We start from the raw sequence: 19696 nt of genomic DNA on the forward strand, positions 1-19696 counted from the left end.
ACTCAACCACTGAGCCACACTGCCTGAGTTATTTAGTTACTGAATTCAGGTGAAATCCTGTGAACTGAAGAGAAGACTCAGCAATGCCCATCTGGTCATGTGGTGATTAAAAGTAAATAACATGGTGTCCCATAAAAAATATATAGATGTTGTACTATAGAATTGTACATTCACAACTTGTGCAATTTATTAAACAAGGTTCACCACAATAAATGTAATTTTCTAAGCAGAAATAACAGTGAAGGAGAGCATGTGGTGTTAGATGTGGGGACCCACACCTGCCATGTGGGATGGACCCTCAAGTCACAGGGGTGAGGAAAGAAGAGGGGGGCTCGTCACAGAAAGTCAACCAAGACACAGAGAGAAAATACATATTTAATGGAGGAAGAAGCTTGTACAGGGAGCCCACAGATATTTTTGTGCACCCAAACCATGTTGATTCCACTAGAAAAATCAGCAGGTAGTTCTACAAACTCGGGGTCCCTCACACCCACTCTGGACCCCACAATACTTCCTGTCTTCCTCAGAGTTTCTTCCACCACATCCTGAGACATTTAGATGGGTTCCAAGGCGACCCGTCTCTGAACCATGCATTGTTCCCTCTCTGTTCACACCCTGGTGGCATTGTGGGTCCTTCTCTGGCTGTTTTGAGCCAGAAATAGCAGCACCCTGAGCACCACCAGGACCAACCCAACCACACCCATCCAGATGAGATTTCCCACGGTGTAGTCATAGGGGTGGGAAATTAAGAATTGTAGGTAATCAGGTCACAGAGGGCAGGGCAGACCAAAATCACCTGAGGACCCTGGTTGCCCACCCAGGGCACCCACCTCCCCTTGACATGACATGACCCTCTGGGCCCAGTTCCAGAGAGGACCTTGCATATCCAGTCATCTAGGACTTAATGCAATCTTTTTTCCTAAGATTTTTTTTAGTTTATTTTTATTGTTGACAGTATTATAGATGTCCTTTATTTCCCTCCACCCAGCCCCCACTGCAGGCTTTCAATTCTTGATATAATAGCTTAGGAAATTGAATATTTAAGGCTTTTCCTTTTTCCAATGTATTTATTCACAGTTTTCAGTTTTCTTATTTCATAGGTCCGCTGTCTATCTACATAAAAGCCTAAGTGACTGTTATGACCAAACAACCGAAACTACTGGATGACCGGCCAGTAGCTATGATGCGCACTGACCCAGACCTTGCTGCTGGGGCCCTGATGGCCCTGAATCTGATTCATCCGCACCCCGGACCCAAAGAGGAGGGAGGAGGGAGCCCTATTCCTGGTGGAATTGGCCGTTGGTTAGCTTGCTGCTGGGGCCAACCTATCATAGTCCCTCCCCCCAGCAGGCTGCCTGCCCCTCATGGCCTCAAATGCTGCCTAGGCTAAGGGACCCTACCCATGAAAGAATTCATGCACCGGGGCCACTAGTTTACATTATAATATAATTTAAAACATTCACTTCTGGTTTTGGTTCACACATTGATTATTGAGAAGTCTGTTGCTTTATTTGCAAAAGGTAGAGATACAGATTATCTTTGACTATGAACCTGGAGACTCCCAGAGGCCCCAGGAGCTTTGGGTGGTCCACATCAGGCCTCCAGCCTGGGGCACTAGCCGAGTGTCCATGGGGCAGCATTCTGGCCTTTCCGGGTATATGCAGGTCCCCTTCCTGAAATGTGAGGTCTGTGTCTTTCCTGGGCTAGTGGACAGACAGAGAAGCATACACAATGTGCTCATCTGGGGGCTCATCAGATGGGGAGAAACGGGGTGCAGTTGTCTTCTGATTGAGGGCCAAGAGGTTCAACTGGGCATAGGTCACATACTGGGGGGTATCACGTGCAGCAGCCTAAGCAGGGGGAGAAAGAGGGATGAAACGTGGTTGGGGTTGGGGAAAACCTGGAGGTCTGGAGAGGACGGGACCCACCTGACTGTCAATCTGTCTGTCCTCTTCTGCTTGTCTGCCCTTTGTGTCCAGCAATCCCCTCAACAGAGGTGAAAGAGAGGTGGCCATTCCCTGCCTGGGTCTTGGTCTTGAGCGGTTCACCTGGGCGTACGTCACTCCCTGGGGGCCTTCATCCTCCCTGTTCTGCTGGAGACAGTGAGACAGAACAGGGTGTCCTCGATTCCACAGTAGAAATCCTCCTGTCAATTATCCTCATGTTGCCAGAGAGATGATTTACACTTTAAATAGATCAGGTCCCTCTCCTGATGGAATCTGACGGGACTTCCCGAACCTTGGGGCCTCTGGATGCTTCTATGGTTCTGACTCTTATCCTAACGCGCTCTCTCTTGCTCACTTGGCTCCAGCCTCATGTCCCATCCTCCTGAAGAAGGATGTCCTGCCTCAGGACCTTTACACCCGCTCTTTTCCTGTCCCCCATCATGTACTCTGTCTCCTCCTCTTGCTTTATGTTTCTTCATAGCACTTTGCTCTCTTGGACACTGTCTGCATATTGTCTCCCTCACCCACACGTGAGCTCGAGATGTGTGGAGACAGTGTGCCTCAGAGCTGCACAATGGTCCATAAATAAAGCCAATAAACAGTGAGCCCTGTCACATCTGCTGGGTGAATGAATGAAGGGGATCCTGGGGACCTGTGGATGAGTCACTCATTCCTGCCTCCTCCTGAGACTTGGGGGCTGCACAAGGTCAGACAGAGGACAAGGGCCAGCAAAGGGGGCCACGTAGGAGGGGCCATGAGGTCACAGGGAAACCAGGAGAGTGAGTCACAGCAGGATGACCTGGGGGCCCAGAGGGGAGGTCTGTGTGGACGCTGCTGAGAAGCAGGTGAGGTGGGACAGGGAAGGGCCCATTGGATTAAACTGGGCAACAGAAGGTTCTTGGTGGCCTGGACAGGAGCAGGGGTCTCACCCGAGGGTCCAGCTCCACGCTCTCCCCAGGCTGAAGGTCATTCACAGAAGCATCTGCTGGGGCAGAATGGGGGTGTCTCCTGGCAGGTCCCCGAGATCTCAGGGCTGCAGACCCCGCCTGCTCCCAGATGGGCCACTAACCCAGGGTGAGGTGAGGCTCCAGGTCACACAGTGTGGGTCTCAGTCCTTCTCACCCCCCCCACCCCCAGCCTCCCAGCCCATCTCCTCCCCGATCATCCCCTGAAATCCCTGTCTCCCCTCCCCCAGGGCAGCTGTCTCTTTCTCTCACAAAGAGCCTCTTTGTGGGCGTCCACAGCTGGGCTGGAGCTGTGGGAGGAGAGGGGAGTGTTAGGGGCAGAGCTGGGCCATGGGTGGTGGAGGTCTGGGGTCTTTGTGGCAGGAATTACCTGCCCTGTGGGCCGCTGTCCTTGCCCTAGGGTGTTTGGTCCCTGCAGGCGGTTGGACATGAGCTCCTCTCAGGGCTGGTCCAGAGGGACAGAATCAGCCCTGGGAGATAGGACCCCTCCCCTATGTGATTCCACAGGAAAGAAGGAAAACGTAACACACACGTGTGCATATGTTTTATGAGATTCAAAACGGTGAAAGAGGACCTTGTATTTGTGCCGAGATTGTTTTCTTTCAAGATTTCCTGATTTCAAAATCTGGAGAAATCTTCCCAGCTGACCTTCTCCATCTATTTGGTTTTCCTGTGGCAGGTGCTCTGAGCCCCCGTTCTGTGACGCAGGTCACCCCATTCTCTACTCACGTGATGTCCTGTCTTTGCTCTGACATCGGTATCGGAGGAGGAGAAACAGGAGGACAGAGAGCAGCAGGACCAAGGCCACCGAGACCCCGATCAGGACGTTCAGGATCCATTTGGGAACTAGGACATGAGTGACATCATGAATGAGCCAATGATAACATTTAATGAGCACCTACTGTGTGTGAGGCACATGCGGGGGTCTGTCCCTTAACTCCTCTCACCTCGCAGCAGTCATGCACCAGGGATTGCTGACCCCACCACCCACTTCACTGAGGCTCAGAGAGGTTAATCACGTGTCCCAGGTCACCCAGCCTGGACGGGGAGGGACTGGTACTGGAACCCAGGACTGTGGGTTCCCTGTGCTGTCTTCACGCTGACCGCCACCAACCTCCCAGGTGGGCAGCAGCTCTTGCTATAGGCTCCTCTTCTGCAGGGACCTATCCAAGTCTCATCTGGAGTTGAGGGTCCTTCCTCAGTACCCACCCCCAGCAGGGACAGGAGGGGAAGTGTGAGCTGGACTCTGGGTCTCTCCCTCATCCATCCCCACCCTGCAGGCCCTGATGCCCCTTTGGGAAGGTGAGGCTGGGCTGGGGCTCTGCCTTCCTGAGCTCTGTGAGGCCCTTCTGTCACCTCATCTCCCAGCAGCCTGTGAGCAGGATGGGACCAGGGATGAGCAGACAGGAACCCGACACTCAGAGGAGAGAAGGGACCGCCCAGCCCCACAGCAGGAGCAGTAGACCCAGGAGCTGAACTAGGGCTGATCCACCCTGTTCCCTCCTCTGTGCTGAGCATGAGCTGAGGGGGAGGACTGGGTGCCCGGCCCCTTGTCCTGCCCGTCCCTCCCTGTACAGTGTCACCGTCACTGAGACAGAGGGGACAGGCCCCATAACATCACGTCCTGGGGGCTTCCCTGTGAGGCCCCTCTCGCAGGAGGTCAGGGTCAGAACCGACAGGAAATCTAAGCTCTGGACAAGGATTTTTTCCATTCACACTTGGAGACACTGAGGTGCAGAGAGGGGAAGGACGTGTCCAAGTGAGAAACTTTAGAGGGGCCTGAACCCCTTGTAGCTCAGCCCCTGTCCACACGGAGGTTCCTACCTCTGCACAGAGCCCCTCACTTACCCATCTGTGTGCCTGACCTTGTGGGTGGGAGAGACCAATCCTCAGAGCCTTCTGGGATGAGGATGGGGCAGGAGAGGTGGGGGCTGTCATCTCCCCACATTAGCTCAGCTCCCATCCCCAGCCTGTGACCCGACATCGCCCTCTGCCATGACCACCCCACCCACAACCAGCTCAGACACTGGGACTCCAAGCCTCGCTGAGACACAAGCCGGTCCTTAAGGATCTGGGTCACCCAGTCCCCTGACAGATTCTCAGGACTTGCTGGGTGGGCTGTGCTCCCTCTGAGCAGAGCTCCCTGGGACTCACCAGCTGTGGAGATGGGCCCTGTGGGTGGGGGGTTGGGGCCTCCAGAGGGTCCTGGAAATGAGGACAGGAAGAGGGTGAGAGGCTTGGGCTGACCCTTTGACCCAATTTCACACAGACACCCTCTTACATCTGTGCTATGGCGCTGAGGGCCTCCACTGCTTCAGTATCCAGGTGAGAGGAAGGGAGTGGATGGGGTGGGAGGGCTCTAAGGAAAAGATTTCCAGGGGGTGACCATCCTGAGAGCCCCTCATCCCAGTTTCAGCCCATAATCTTTCTGGGGACAAGAGCCTGATCTGACAGCTCAGCAGACAGGGTCAGGGGCCCCTCACCTGAGACCAGGAGCTCCAAGGACTCACTGGGGGGTGACAGCAGGAAGGGGGAGGAGCTGTGTGAGCTGTAGCACCTGTAGGTGCCCCCATGGGCTGAGGTTACAGGACTCATGGAGAACTCTGCCTGGAACTGCAGAGCTACATCCTTAGATCTCAGGCACAGAGGGGGATCCGCTGCCCCCTCCTTGGACAGAAGGAATGTGTCCCTCGGGCTCTGTGACTGACACAGCAGGGTCACGTTCTCTCCTGAGGCCACCCTGGGGCCTGGCTGCACCGAGAGGGAGGGTCTGTCAGGCAGGTGTCCTAGAGAGAGGGAGGAAGGGTGAGGGCTGCCTGCCCTGAGAGTCACCAGGCCTCTCTCTGAGGACCCTCCTCTATATTTGTCTTTGTTTCTCTGAGTCTCACCCTCGCCCCTCCCACCCCCTGTCTCTGTCTCTCTCCCTCCCTGGGCCCTGCACTTTCATTCTGGCCTCACCACCTGAGAACCCAGCAGGGTCTGGGCAGAGTTTGGTCCCTGACTGAACCCAATGGCTCCTCACCTGCCACCAGGATGTCCAGGGGGTCACTGGGGGCCGACCACTCACAGGAGAGCCTGTATCCACCGTAGCATCTGTACCGGCCCCCGTGGGAGCTGCTCACAGTGTCCAGGGGGAAGTGGGCCTGAGAGAGCCCATCCTGGGGCTGCAGCACAAGGCTCTGGGGAAGGTACCCTACCCCCTCCTTGTGCAGAGCGAATCTGTCATAGCCGACATCAGAGCGACACTGGAGGGTCAGGCTCTTTCCAGAGGCCATGATGGGGCCCTGCTGGCTCAGGAGAGAGGGCTTCTCAGACTCACCTGGGGAGACCAGACATGAATTACAGGGGCTGCTCCTCCCATAAACCCCATTCTATTGGCCTGTCCACAAGTCTCACTGTCTCTCTTCATGTCTCTGGCCCAGGTGCCCCTATACCCACCTCACCATCTCCCATGGGGCTCCACTCACAGCAAAGATGCCAATTATGTATCCAGTGCCTCAATCCTTTGAGGAGACAATAACGGGACTTACCTGGAACCAGGAGCTCCAGGGCATCACTGGGGAGTGAACACGCGTTGGGTCTGTTCCTATAGCAGCCATAGCATCTGAACCTCCACCTCTGTGTGGGGGTCACAGGGCCAACAGGGAACAGGGCCTGATACTGACCACTTGTCTGTGGCTGTGAGTCCAGGGTCCAGGAGAGCCTGTGATCTCCTTCCTTAGTCAGAATGAACCTGTCAAATCCCTCCCATGAGCCGCACTGGAGGTTCAATTTCTCTCCTGAAGTCACGACAGGGCTGGGCAGGGCTGAGAGGCTGGGTTTCCTGGAGGATCCTAGGAGAGGAGGAGGCAGTGTTTTAAATGGGCTCACACCTCCCTCATGTTCCCCAGGGCTGGGCTCTGAGAGGGAGACACCGTGAAATCAGAACCCCTTCCTGAGGGCAGAACCTGAGGCTGGGACCCCTGAGTGTCCTCTCACCTGTCACCACCAGCTCCAGGGGGTCGCTGCGCTCTGACTGGCCACTGGGACTGCGATAGGAACAGCGATATCTCCCTGCATCAGGCTGTGTCATGTGTGTGATGGAGAACTTGGCTCTGTCCCCGGGATCCAGTGTCTTCTGTTGGTACCACGACGCTGTGCTTCCCTCTTTATACAGACGGTACATCTCAGCCCGTGGGGTCCCCTGACACCAGATGGTCACGGAGCTCCCCCAGGGGATCACAGGGCCTGGCTCAGCCCAGATGGTGGGTTTGGGGAGGGGCCCTAAAAGGAAACAGAGGCTGCTTTACAAAGACCGTCCCACCCTCATCCCAAAGCTCAGCCCAAGACCCTCCCATTTTATCACCTCATCCCAGCACCTCTGTGCTCCATCCTGAGCCCCAGGGGTGAAGTAGGATGTGGTACATGGAGCCTGGGGAGGACTCACCTGCCTGCACACGGGTCCTCTGGTCCAGACTCAGCCCTGGAAGAGAGTCACTGTGAGAGATTTGCACCCGGACATCTCAGCTGATTCCCTTTCCATCATTGGCCCGTCCACTTGAATTGCTTAAGCCTGACGTTCCCCATGAACAAGGAGTTGTAACCATCCTGTCCCTCCTCCAGCTCTCCCTCCTGCCTTCCCTCCCCATGTCCACAACTAACCGAGGCAGAGAAGGGCAGAGAGGATGGGCGTCATGGCGTCTGCTCTGAGGGCTCCTGCTCTGCAGATGGAGGAGTCCTGGGCCTGAAGGACAGAGACGCACAGGATGTGGTCGGTCCGGAGCTGCTTCCGCCTTCTGGGTTTTCACAGCTGTGGACTCACAGCCAAGGGAGGACCCCGCCCTGGGCCTGGTTCTGCATCTCCCCAGGATGAGGGCTGAGGGGTAGACAGGTCCTCAGGTCTCACCTGATCCTTAGGGTCTCATGTGCCTGATCATCTGCTTCCTGCTCTGATAGGGCAGGACCCAGGTTCTGGTCCTGATCCGCCCCTGAGTCTGGCTCTGAACAGCCTAATGGGTCCTGCCACCACGGCTCTTGAGGGAACTCATTTATAATAGATTCGGCTGAGAAGTTTCCCAGTAGCCTCAGCATTTCCAAGACTTTCCCAGGTTCAAGGGTCCTGGTAGGTTCCCATTCCTGCCAACCCTTCATGTTTCCGGCCTTTTTAATTTTCATTATTCAGTGTAGGTGTTGGTACCACCCTGTGGTTTGTTGCACATTTATTTCTTCAATGACTTATAAAGCTCTGCAACTATTATTTTAAAAAATTTTTTTACTCCTCACCTGATGGTATTATTTCCAATGATTTTAGAGGATAGAAGGGAGAGAAGGAAAGAGAAAGAGAGCGAGAGCGAGAAAGAGAGAGAGAGAGAGAGAGAGAGAGAGAGAGAGAGATACCAATTGGTTGTATCCCACATGAGGTTGAGGAGCAAACCTCCAACCATGGCACATGCCCTTCACCGGGAAGCAAACCTGTGACCCTTCAGTGGTCAGGCTGATGCTCTAGTCTAACCACTGAAAAACACCAGCCAAGGCCAGCTCACCACCTTTACGTAATGTCACTTAACTTTGCATGTCAACATCAGTTGCTTGATAAAGGTGTTTGCTTGCTTTTGTATTGCTCTCTGCTGCCACATTACAGATCTGTAATATTTCTTAGGTGATCTGAGTGCCAGTCCGTGGTCTCATTTTTCCATCGCAATTATCCTCTTCTTTGTCTCGCTGGTGTCTATGAGGAAGAGAAGTTGTTCATGTTAGTGATTCTCTGTGTCCATTTCCCCCTAAGTTTGTGTTCTTGTGTCCACATGAAAAAAAATTCTCACAAGTTAATGATAGCTTGGCAAAGAAATAATACTTGATTTATTTTTTTTGTTTTGATCTGTCACCCATTCTGCATTGCATATTGCAAATGCTGTGAGGCAGATAAGATGTTCCCCATGTCCTAGAGACTCACCCACTGGCCCAGCACCATGCGATGGAAAGACCATGACCTCCCCACTGAACAATCCAGGTGCCTCCACACGAGGGGTCTGACCTGGAGTCTTCCTTCTGCTCCTTTGGACGAGGCGTCTCCGATTTTCAATTTCTCAAACCTCCACCATCTCCATCTACATTGAATGGCTGGTTTCATTTCTTCCATATCTCAGTTGAGAAGAATTCTCACCATCTTTGTGGGGCAGGTGTTGCTATTGCTGAGAAGTCAAGGGAGGAAGTGCTCTGCTCAAGTGTCCTTCAACCCTTCAGGATGTGGTGGCGCCACATTGATGTTTAATGTGTCTGTGTGTGTTGCTACCTGGGAACTGGACTCCCATGAATGTTGTTCTTGTCTGAGTCCTGATGAGTCTCCGCAGTTTGAAAAGGAGAGTGACACCCGGCCTCAAAGGTGCTCTGAAGGGGCAGCAATGACTCCGATGATTCACCCCCAGGACATGGAGAGATCCCGCTGCTCCCAGAGACAGAAAGTCCAGTGGAACCTGTGTGAGACGTAGGACCTGCATCCCTGGGCCAGGAGGAGGCGCTGAGCTGCCCTGTGGGAGCAGATGCATCTGGCACAGCCCCCAGGTCCCACTTCTCCACCCCTGGGCTCACTGTCCTGAAGGCCCCTTGGTGTTTTCAGTCAACAGGCACGGAGGGAGAAGAGGCTGGCTCAAAATAGAAGTTCAATAAATGTGTCCCCAGGTCTTAGATTATAACCTGAGAATTGTCTCCAACATGCTCTTCTAACCAAACCATAGAGATGGAATAAACAGAATTAGACAGAGAGGTACAGTCCGAGGTACAAGAGGTGGTGAGGAGGCAGAAAGGACTCTGAAGGTTTGATGGAGAGGGATGGAGAGCAGGGGCTCTGCTCACAGATTCAAGAAAGTCAGAGAGAGGATTTTCTGTTCTCACCTGTGATGTGAGGGTCCCTCCCACATGGCTGTCCATCCTGCATTGCATTCTTTTGGGTATTTCCCTCTCACAACCCAGCCCTGAAGGACATGAGGGAGGTGTGAGCCCATTTAACACTACCCCCCAAGGCAGCCATTGCGTCCACCTCCTTCCTGGGCTCTGAGCTCCACACCCTCACTCCCTTCTCCAGTTCACCCTCCACATCTGCCCTTGCAACTCCCTTTCAGAAGCTGTTTATGCCTAAACCCTTTCATGGTCCTCACTGTCTTCAGGGTGAATCCAGGCTCTTCCTTCTGAATTCAAGGCTGTTCATGACCATCCAGATATGACCCTCCCACCTCAGCTCTCACCTCTGCTTCCTTCAGACAGATGGGTACAGTGGCCCATGAACACACACATATCCACACACTCATACACACATGCACATTCATACACACACTCACACACACACACACACACACACACACACACACACACTCACAAGCACACACGGTTTTTCATTTCATAGGTTTGATGTGTAATAGTTACATTATCATTTAATCTAAAACATTCACTTATGCTTTGATTCACACATTGATTATTGCAAAGTCTGTTGCGTTATTTCTGAAATGATGGGAATACATTTTGGAAATAAGTATAGGTTGTTTTGGTCTAGGAGGTATGGAGAGGAGGTGGCTCTGTTCAGATGGGCTCAGGGGACCCCGTGAGTAGGCACAATGTGGTCCTAACCCAGGTTGTGTGTGTTGGGGAGGGGAGGAGGTTCACAGGATGAGTTTGGTTGGAGGAAGTCTTGGCCTCACTGAGACTGGAGAGTGTAGCTCAGCCTGATGGTCAGCAGCATGGACTGCCATGTGGAGATCCCTGGCTGTTGCTGGAGTCAGGGAAGACCTATGGACAGGCTTTGTGCAGAGTATGGTCTGTGACAGGTACGTTTGGGGCCATGAGAATGAAACACCTGAGCCGACAGTGAGGGTCTGGAGGAGGCCAGAAGGAGGCTGATGTGGTCACCCCAAGGAGCTGTCCTGGGTCTTCATATGAGCTAGTCTTTGGGAAGAACTGGATCACAGAACTGAGAACCGGGAGCCAGAACAGTGGAATTGGTTCAGTGTGTAAAGGAAAAAGTGGGGAGAGTGGAGGTCTTGTCCTCTTTCAACCTTGGCTGCCTGCAGGAGCCAATGGGGCTGTGCCAAGGTTGCTGAACCCAAGAGAAACAGGAGGCCTGGGGGATGTTACATTATCAATCACCAACATTATCAATCACCTGTGGGCCTGGTGTGTGCTGCTGCTTCTCCCTATCACTTCCTCTCTCTGACTTTCTTGTCGCTGTGAGCAGAGTCCCTGCTCTCCAGCCTCTCCATCAAACCTTCAGAGTCCTTTCTGCCTCCTCACCGCCTCTTGTCCCCCAGACTATACCTCTTTGTCTGATTCTGCTTATTCCATCTCTATGCTTTGGGTAGAAGAGCATGGGGACACATATATTGAACTTCTATTTTGAGCCAGTCTCTTCCCCTCTCCTTTGCATGTTGGGCAAAATTGTGAAACTTCATCTCTGAGGGTTGTTATGAGGATTGGCAGTGCCTGAGACATGAAGGGCCTTAATCGGGTGTCATTCTTTTTCTTTCTTAAAAATTTTTTATTAAATTCAGAGAGGAAGGGAGAGATAGAAACATCAGTGATGAGAGAGAATCATTGACAAGGCACATGCTGTAATCCCCACACTGCCAATGGAACCCACAACCCAGGCATGTACCTTGACAAGGAATTGAACCATCACCTCTTGGCTCATAGATCAATGCTCAACCACAAGCCACGCCGGCTGAAAATCTGGTGTCATTTTCTGACCTGGTCAAGGCATGTGTATGAGAGACATGTGGTGGGAAGGGCTGTTTGGAGGCCCCATGTGTATCCCCTAAGCCTACAAGGTACTAAATCGGAAGCTGTAGTGCACGCTTGGTTGAATGGCAGATGGGCACAGAAAAAAGGATGCGGGATTGGTGGCCCTCAGCAGGGATCCTAGACTCAGCCCAAGTCTGGAGTGAAGGTGGAAATTTCATGAGTAGGTTGGTCCCTAAGCACTAAAGCACTTAGGGCACCTCTGACCTGGTGGGAGTCCTGCTCCCATAAAACTCCACAGAAACCAGTGGTGCAACCCCCAAGGTATAAGGCAGCTGTAGGGAACCATACGTGTTTCACTTGCATTTATTTTTATTGAAGCAACATTCACTTAACATGCAATTCAAATGTGAAATTCACTAGAATGCAGTAAATACACAATGTCTCAATGACAACATATATCTTGTTTCAAGAAGGTTTTACACTCCCTTCCCCCCACCCCCCAAAAAAAAGTAAAAAATAAAAGAACACACCAAAATGTCCGTCTCCCACCTGTCCTCCTGGTCAACCCCAGACAAACTAATCTGATTTCTGTTTCTATGAGTTTCCTTCCCTGGAAATTTCACATAAAGGGAAGCACACAAAACCTGATCGTTTGTGTCCGCTTTCTGTCAGTGAGCAGCATTATTTTGACATTCACCCACAATGTACCAGGTACCCGTCCTTTGTTCTTTATGGTTTAAAAAATCCCAGGGTTGTGAAGATACCTCATTTTGTTGGGATGGATATGACCCAGCATGGAGGGTGTATAGATGAGAATCCAAACCAGCCATGTGTTATAGACACTCACATCACAGGGTGAGAACAGAAGGGCAGTGAAGGAGAGGGAGCAAGGACAGGGAGGGAGGGCGGGAGAGCACCCCATGTGGAAGGAGGAGGCGTCCTCTACAGGGACATGGTGCACATTCTCCTGCACACAAAGCTCGCCTACCACATCTTCTCCCCTAGACATTCTCAGCAGACAGTTCCCTCAACTATGGTCCACATTCTCTTTCAGTACCTCCGGGGATCATCAGATGGGCTCCAGGGATCCCCCACTCTGAACAGTGCATTGTTCCCTCTGTGTTCACATCCTGGCTGCATTGAGGGCCCTTTTGTTGTCGTTTTGTGCCTGAAATAGCAGCACCCCGAGCACCACCAGGACCAAGCCAGCCACGCCCATCCGGATGAGATTCTCCACTGTGTAGTCATGGGGTATAGAGGCTGCAAAAATGTGGATTCAAAGGTCACAAAGGTCAAGGCAGACCGAAATCTCCAGGATTTGGAAGTTCAACCTGGACTCCCACCTCCCCTTGACATCAGTGCCCCTCTGATGTCTGAAGTCAGCAGCTGCTCTGAGTCACCTTGATCAGAGTTAGCCGTGCCCAAGAACTGAGGATGAGGAAGAAATGGTCTCAATTTAGAAATAACTAAGAGCTGTGTGTCTGTGTTCAGCCTGAGACTCAAGACCCCATGAGCTTATTCCCCTACAGCTGAGAGATCCCACCTTCTCAACAGCTGGGGACCCCGGGTCCATGGAGGAGGGGTTGGTGTCAGGGGCTCCTGAATCTCAGGAGCATGAAGGGGTGAAAGTCTGGGCTGGGTGTCCTTCACCCCACCCCGCCCAGGCCCCTCCTCTCAGGGCCTGCTATTTTCATTGTCACCTGAAGTTGTTCATCTACTGATTCTTTTACTAACTCGTTTATTATACAATAACAAATACCTACAATCGTAGATGTATTTTCCAGATGAAAAATATGGGTATGTGGATGCTAATCATGTGATTTTTTTAAATCTCAAAAGACAACAGAGTTCACAACCAAGGAAGTACATTTCTGCTTCAAACTTTACGTAACAGAGAAAATCCCACTAATTTAAATTATTGAGTGAGCACCAATTGTAGGAAATTATGTCCATCTGTTACCCCATTTTGATATAAATACCAAGATGTAAACATAAATTACAGACCTCTCCTCATCACAAAGATCCATGCAATGATTCTAAATCCCAGCTCCCACAATTCAGAAAATGCACGTGGACGATGAACACTATTCCGTTGGGTTAATAGCCAAATGGTTGCTACCAAGAAGCCTTTGTAATGTGTGCCATGTGGTAAGAAGTCATAGAGAAAAGGTAATATGGGCAGATGTGTATCTGTCAGAAGAAGAGCATTCCTAAGAAACCATAATGAAACAAGACAAATTGAAACAAAGAGACCCCTGACACCAGGTGATCACGGGATTCCCCTTGGTGACGATGGGCCTGGGTCAGACCAGATGGAGAGTTTGGGGACGATTCCAGGAAAGAAATCAGACTTGAAAGACCTGGCAGCCTGTCTCCCCCTCATGATGTCGTGAATGAGCCAGTGATGCCATTTAATGAGCACCTACTGTGTGTGAGGCTCCTGCTGGGGTCTGTCACTCATGTCCTCTCACCTCATGCACCAGGGATGGCGGACCCCACCACCCACTTCACTGAGGCTCAGAGAGGTTAATCACCTGCCCCAGGTCACCCAGCCTAGACCGGGCAGGGCTGGGACTGGAACCTGGGACTGTGGGTTCTCTGTGCTTTCCTCACGCTGCCCCCAAGGGGACACCAGCTTTGTGCTGTTGGCTTTTCCTCTGCAGTGGCCTGTGCATGTATCATCTGGAGCTGAGGGTCCTTCTTCATTACCTGCACCCATCACAGCAGGGACAAGAGGGGCAGGGTTGGTATGGACTCTGATTCTCTCCCGGGCCCATCTCCACCCACAGGCCCTGACGCTTCCTTGGGACGTTAGAGCTGGGCTGGTGGCTCTGCCCTCCTGAGCTCTGTGAGGCCCTTATGTCCCCTCATCTCCCAGCAGCCTGTGAGCAGGATGGGACCAGGGATGAGCAGACAGGAACCCGACACTCAGAGGAGAGAAGGGACCGCCCAGCCCCACAGCAGGAGCAGCAGAGCCAGGAGCTGAGCCAGGGCTGATCCACCCGGACCCCTCCTCTGAGCTGAGCCTGAGCTCAGGGAGAGGACTGAGGGCCCGGACCCTTGTCCTGCCTGTCCCTCCCTGTACAGTGTCACCGTCACTGAGACAGAGGGGACAGGCCCCATAACATCACATCCTAGGGGCTTCCCTGTGAGGCCCCTCTCCCAGGAGGCGGGGCCAGAACTGACAGGAAATCTAAGCTCTGGACAAGGATTCTTCATTCCACACTTGGAGAAATTGAGGCGCAGACAGGGGAAGGGATGTCCAAGTCAGTAAATCCACAGGGGCCTGAACCCCTTATGGCTCAGCCACTGTCCACAAGGAGGCACCCACCACCTCCCTACAGAGCCCCTCACATACCCATCTGAGTGTCTGACCCTGTGGGTGGGAGAGACCGATCCTCAGAGTCTCCTAAAATGAGGATGGGGCAGGAGGGGTGGGGGCTGTCATCTCCTCACATGAGGTCAGCTCCCCCTCCCCAGCCTGCGCCCCCACATCACTCTCTGCCATGACCAACCCACCCATCACTGCCTCTGACCGTGGAACTCCCAGCCCCCCTGGGATACAAGCCCGTCCTTGAGGATCTGGGTCACTGGATCCCCTGACAGACTCTCAGGACTTTCTGGGTGAGGCTGTGCTCCCTCTGAGTGGAGCTCTCCGGGACTCACCAGCTGTGGAGGTGGGCCCTGTGGGTGAGGGGCTGGGGCCTCCAGAGGGTCCTGGAAATGAGGACAGGAAGAGGGTGAGAGGATTGGGCTGAGCCTGGACCGACTTCACACAGACACCCTCTTATATCTGTGCTGTGGCCCTGGAGACCGATCCACTGCTTCAGTATCCAGGTGAGGGGAAGGAAGTGGACGGGGTGAGAGGCCTCTAAGGAAAAGACCTCCTTGGGGTGACCATCCCGAGGGGCCCTCACTCCCTTTTAGTCCATAATTCTGCTGGGACAGGACCCTGAGCTGACAGCTCAGCAGACAGGTCAGGGGCCCTCACCTGAGACCAGGAGCACCAGGGGCTCACTGGGGGGTGACAGCAGGAAGGGGGAGGAGCTGTGTGAGCTGTAGCACCTGTAGGTGCCCCCGTGGGCAGAGGTCACAGGGCTCATGGAGAACTCCGCCTGGAACAGCTGAGCTCCGTGCTTTGATCTCAGACACAGGGGGGGACCCGCTGCCCCCTCCTTGGATAGAAGGAACGTGTCCCTCGGGCTCTGGGACTGACACAGCAGGGTCACGTTCTCTCCTGAGGCCACCCTGGGGCCTGGCTGCACCGAGAGGGAGGGTGTGTCAGGCAGGTGTCCTAGAGAGAGGGGGGGGGGGGGTGAGGGCTGCCTGCCCACCTTGTTCTGCCCTGAGAGTCACCAGGCCTCTCTCTGAGGCCCCTCCTCTCTGTCTGTCTCTGTTTCTCTGAGTCTCCACCTCTCCCCTCCCACCCCGTCTCTGTCTGTCTCTCTCCCTCCCTGGGCCCTGCACTTTCATTCTGGTCTCCCCACCTGAGACCCCAGCAGGGCCTGTGCAGAGTCTGGTCCCTGACTGAACCCACTGGCTCCTCACCTGCCACCAGGATGTCCAGGGGGTCACTGGGGGCCGACCACTCAGAGGAGAGGTTGTATCCACCGTAGCATCTGTACCGGCCCCCGTGGGAGCTGCTCACAGTGTCCAGGGGGAAGTGGGCCTGAGAGAGCCCATCCTGGGGCTGCAGCACAAGGCTCTGGGGGAGGTCCTGTCCCCCCTCCTTGTGCAGAGCGAATCTGTCATAGCCGACATCAGAGCGACACTGGAGGGTCAGGCTCTGTCCAAAGGCCACGATGGGGCCCTGCTGGCTCAGGAGGGAGGGCTCCTCAGACTCACCTGGGGAGACCAGACATGAATTACAGGGGCTGCTGCTCCCATAAACCCTATTCTCTTGGCCTGTCCACAGGTCTCACTGTCTCTCTCCATGTCTCTGGCCCAGGTGCCCCTGTACCCACCTCACCATCTCCCATGGGGCTCCACTCACAGCAAAGATGCCAATTATGTATCCAGTGCCTCAATCCTTTGAGGAGACAATAATGGGACTTACCTGGAACCAGGAGCTCCAGGGCATCACTGGGGAGTGAACACACGTTGGATATGTTCCTGTAGCAGCCATAGCATCTGAATGCCCACCTCTGTGTGGGGGTCACAGGGCCAACAGGGAACAGGGCCTGATACTGACCACTTGTCTCTGGCTGTGAGTCCAGGGTCCAGGAGAGCCTGTGATCTCCTTCCTTAGTCAGAATGAACCTGTCAAATCCCTGCCATGAGCCACACTGGAGGATCACTTTCCCTCCTGAGGTCACGACAGGGCTGGGCAGGGCTGAGAGGCTGGGTTTGTTGAAGGATCCTAGGAGAGGAGGAGGCAGTGTTTTAAAAGGGCTCACACCTCCCTCATGTCCCCCAGGGCTGGGCTGTGAGAGGGAGACACCCTGAGAGCAGACCCCCTTCCTGAGGGCAGAGCCTGAGGCTGGGACCCCTGAGTGTCCTCTCACCTACTGTCACCACCAGCTCCAGGGGGTCACTGCGCTCTGACTGGCCACTGGGAAAGAGATAGTAACAGCCATATCTCCCTGCATCAAGCTGTGTCATGTGTGTGATGGAGAACTTGGCTCTGTCCCTGGAATTCAGTGGTTTCTGTTGGTACAAGGATGCTGTGCTTCCCTCTTTATACAGACGGTACTCCTCAGCCCTTGGGGTCCCCTGACACCAGATGGTCACAGGGCTCCCCCAGGGGATCACAGGGCCTGGCTCAGCCCAGATGGTGGGTTTGGGGAGGGTCCCTAAAAAGAAACAGAGGCTGCTTTACAAAGACCGTCCCACCCTCATCCCCAGCTCAGCCCAAGACCCTCTCATTTTATCACCTCATCCCAGCATCTCTGTGCTCCCTCCTGAGCCCCAGGAGTGAAGTAAGAGGAAGGACCTGGAGCCTGGGGAGGACTCACCTGCCTGCACACGGGTCCTCTGGTCCAGACTCAGCCCTGGAAGAGAGTCACTGTGAGAGATTTGCACCCGGATGTCTCAGCTGGTTCCCTTCCCATCAGGGCCCCGTCCACTTGAACTGCTTAAGCCTGACGTTCCCCATGAACAAGGAGTTGTAACCATCCTGTCCCTCCTCCAGCTCTCCCTCCTGCCTTCCCTCCCCATGTCCACAACTAACCGAGGCAGAGAAGGGCAGAGAGGATGGGCGTCATGGCGTCTGCTCTGAGGGCTCCTGCTCTGCAGATGGAGGAGTCCTGGGCCTGAAGGACGGAGACGCACAGGATGTGGTCGGTCCGGAGCTGCTTCCGCCTTCTGGGTTTTCACAGCTGTGGACTCACAGCCAAGGGAGGACCCCACCCTGGGCCTGGCTCTGCATCTCCCCAGGATGAGGGCTGAGGGGTAGACAGGTTCTCAGGTCTCACCTGATCCTTAGGATCTCATGTGTCTGATCATCTGATTCCTGCTCTGATAGGGTGGAACCCAGGTTCTGGTCCTGATCCGCCCCTGAGAGTCTGGCTCTGAACAGCCTAATGGGTCCCGCCACCACGGCTCTTGAGGGAACTCATTTATAATAGATTCGGCTGAGAAGTTTCCCAGTAGCCTCAGCATTTCCAAGACTATCCCAGGTTCAAGGGTCCTGGTAGGTTTCCATTCCTGCCAACCCTTCATGTTTCCGGCCTTTTTAATTTTCATTATTCAGTGTAGGTGTTGGTACCACCCTGTGGTTTGATGCACATTTATTTCTTCAATGACTTATAAAGCTCTGCAACTATTATTTAAAAAAAATTTTTTTACTCCTCACCTGATGGTATTATTTCCAATGATTTTAGAGGATAGAAGGGAGAGAAGGAAAGAGAAAGAGGGAGAAAGAGAGAGAGAGAGAGAGAGAGAGAGAGAGAGAGAGAGAGAGAGAGAGATCAGAGAGATACCAATTGGTTGTATCCCACATGAGGGTTGAGGAGCAAACCTCCAACCATGGCACATGCCCTTCACCGGGAAGCAAACCTGTGACCCTTCGGTGGTCAGGCTGATGCTCTAGTCTAACCACTGAAAAACACCAGCCAAGGCCTGCTCATCACCTTTACGTAATGTCACTTCACCTTTGCATGTCAACATCAGTTGCTTAATAAAGGTGTTGGCTTGCTTTCTATTGCTCTCTGCTGACACATTACAGATCTGTAATATTTCTTAGGTGACCTCAGTGCCAGTCCGTGGTCTCATTTTGCCATCACAATGACCTCTTCCTTGTCTCACTGGGTCTATGAGGAACAGAAGTTCTTCATGTTAGTGATTCCACTGTGTCCATTTCCCCCTAAGTTCGTGTTCTTGTGTGCACTTGAAGAAAAAAATCTCTCTCACAAGTTACTAAGATAGTTTGGTAAAAGAAATAGTAATGGACTTATTTTCCTTCTTTAGATCTGTCACCCATCCTGCTATGAGGCAGGTAAGATGTTCACCGTGTCCTATAGACTCACCCACTGACCCAGGACCATGCAATGGAAAGAACATGACCTCCCCACTGAATCATCCAGGTGACTCCACAAGCGGGGTCTGACCTGGAGTCTTCCATCTACTCCTTTGGAGGAGGCTTCTCTACTTAGCAATTTCTCAAACCTCCACCGTCTCCATCTGCATTGTATGGCTGGTTTCATTTCCTCCATATCTCAGTCGAGAGGAATTGTCACCATCTTTGTGGGGCGGGTGTTGCTATTGCTGAGAAACAAGGAAGGAAGCGCTCTGCTCAAGTGTCCTTCAACCCTTCAGGATGTGGTGGCTCCACATTGATATTTAATGTGTGTCTGTGTGTGTTGCTGCCTTGGAACAGGACTCCCATGAATGTTGTTCTTGTCTGAGTCCTGATGAGTCTCCACAGTTTAAAGAAGAGAGTGACACCGGCCTCAAAGGTGCTCTGAAGGGGCAGCAATGACTAAGATATTGGCCACTAGTACATGGAGACATGCCACTGCTCACAGAGACAGAAAGTCAGGTGGAACCTGTGTGAGACGTAGGGCCTGCGTCCCGGGCCAGGAGGAGGCGCTGAGCTGCCCTGTGGGAGCAGATTCATCTTGCACAGCCCCCAGCCCCACT

General features: G+C 53.2%; 3 protein-coding genes across 3 annotated transcripts in view; 1 reads left to right on the forward strand and 2 right to left on the reverse strand.

Annotated features, from left to right (window-relative positions):
* LOC308530721 (leukocyte immunoglobulin-like receptor subfamily A member 6) overlaps positions 1–19696 on the forward strand; it is a gene marked incomplete at both ends in the record, with an annotated part of 88160 nt that overhangs the window by 6973 nt on the left and 61491 nt on the right. The window lies entirely within an intron of this gene.
* Positions 1704–7586, reverse strand: LOC308531375 (leukocyte immunoglobulin-like receptor subfamily A member 6; the record flags this gene model as incomplete). Its single annotated transcript, XM_081108321.1, has 10 exons — positions 1704–1850; positions 2876–2931; positions 3641–3757; positions 5066–5116; positions 5395–5697; positions 5934–6230; positions 6442–6744; positions 6890–7174; positions 7338–7373; positions 7553–7586. The coding sequence occupies 10 exons, from the start codon at positions 7584–7586 to the stop codon at positions 1704–1706; spliced, it is 1629 nt and encodes a 542-aa protein (XP_080964447.1).
* Positions 12741–17820, reverse strand: LOC308531376 (leukocyte immunoglobulin-like receptor subfamily A member 6; the record flags this gene model as incomplete). Its single annotated transcript, XM_081108322.1, has 9 exons — positions 12741–12877; positions 13145–13216; positions 15284–15334; positions 15609–15911; positions 16166–16462; positions 16674–16976; positions 17122–17409; positions 17572–17607; positions 17787–17820. The coding sequence occupies 9 exons, from the start codon at positions 17818–17820 to the stop codon at positions 12741–12743; spliced, it is 1521 nt and encodes a 506-aa protein (XP_080964448.1).

Source organism: Myotis nattereri (genome assembly GCF_964212035.1).
Source record: "Myotis nattereri genome assembly, chromosome: 15".
NCBI lineage: Eukaryota > Metazoa > Chordata > Mammalia > Chiroptera > Vespertilionidae > Myotis > Myotis nattereri.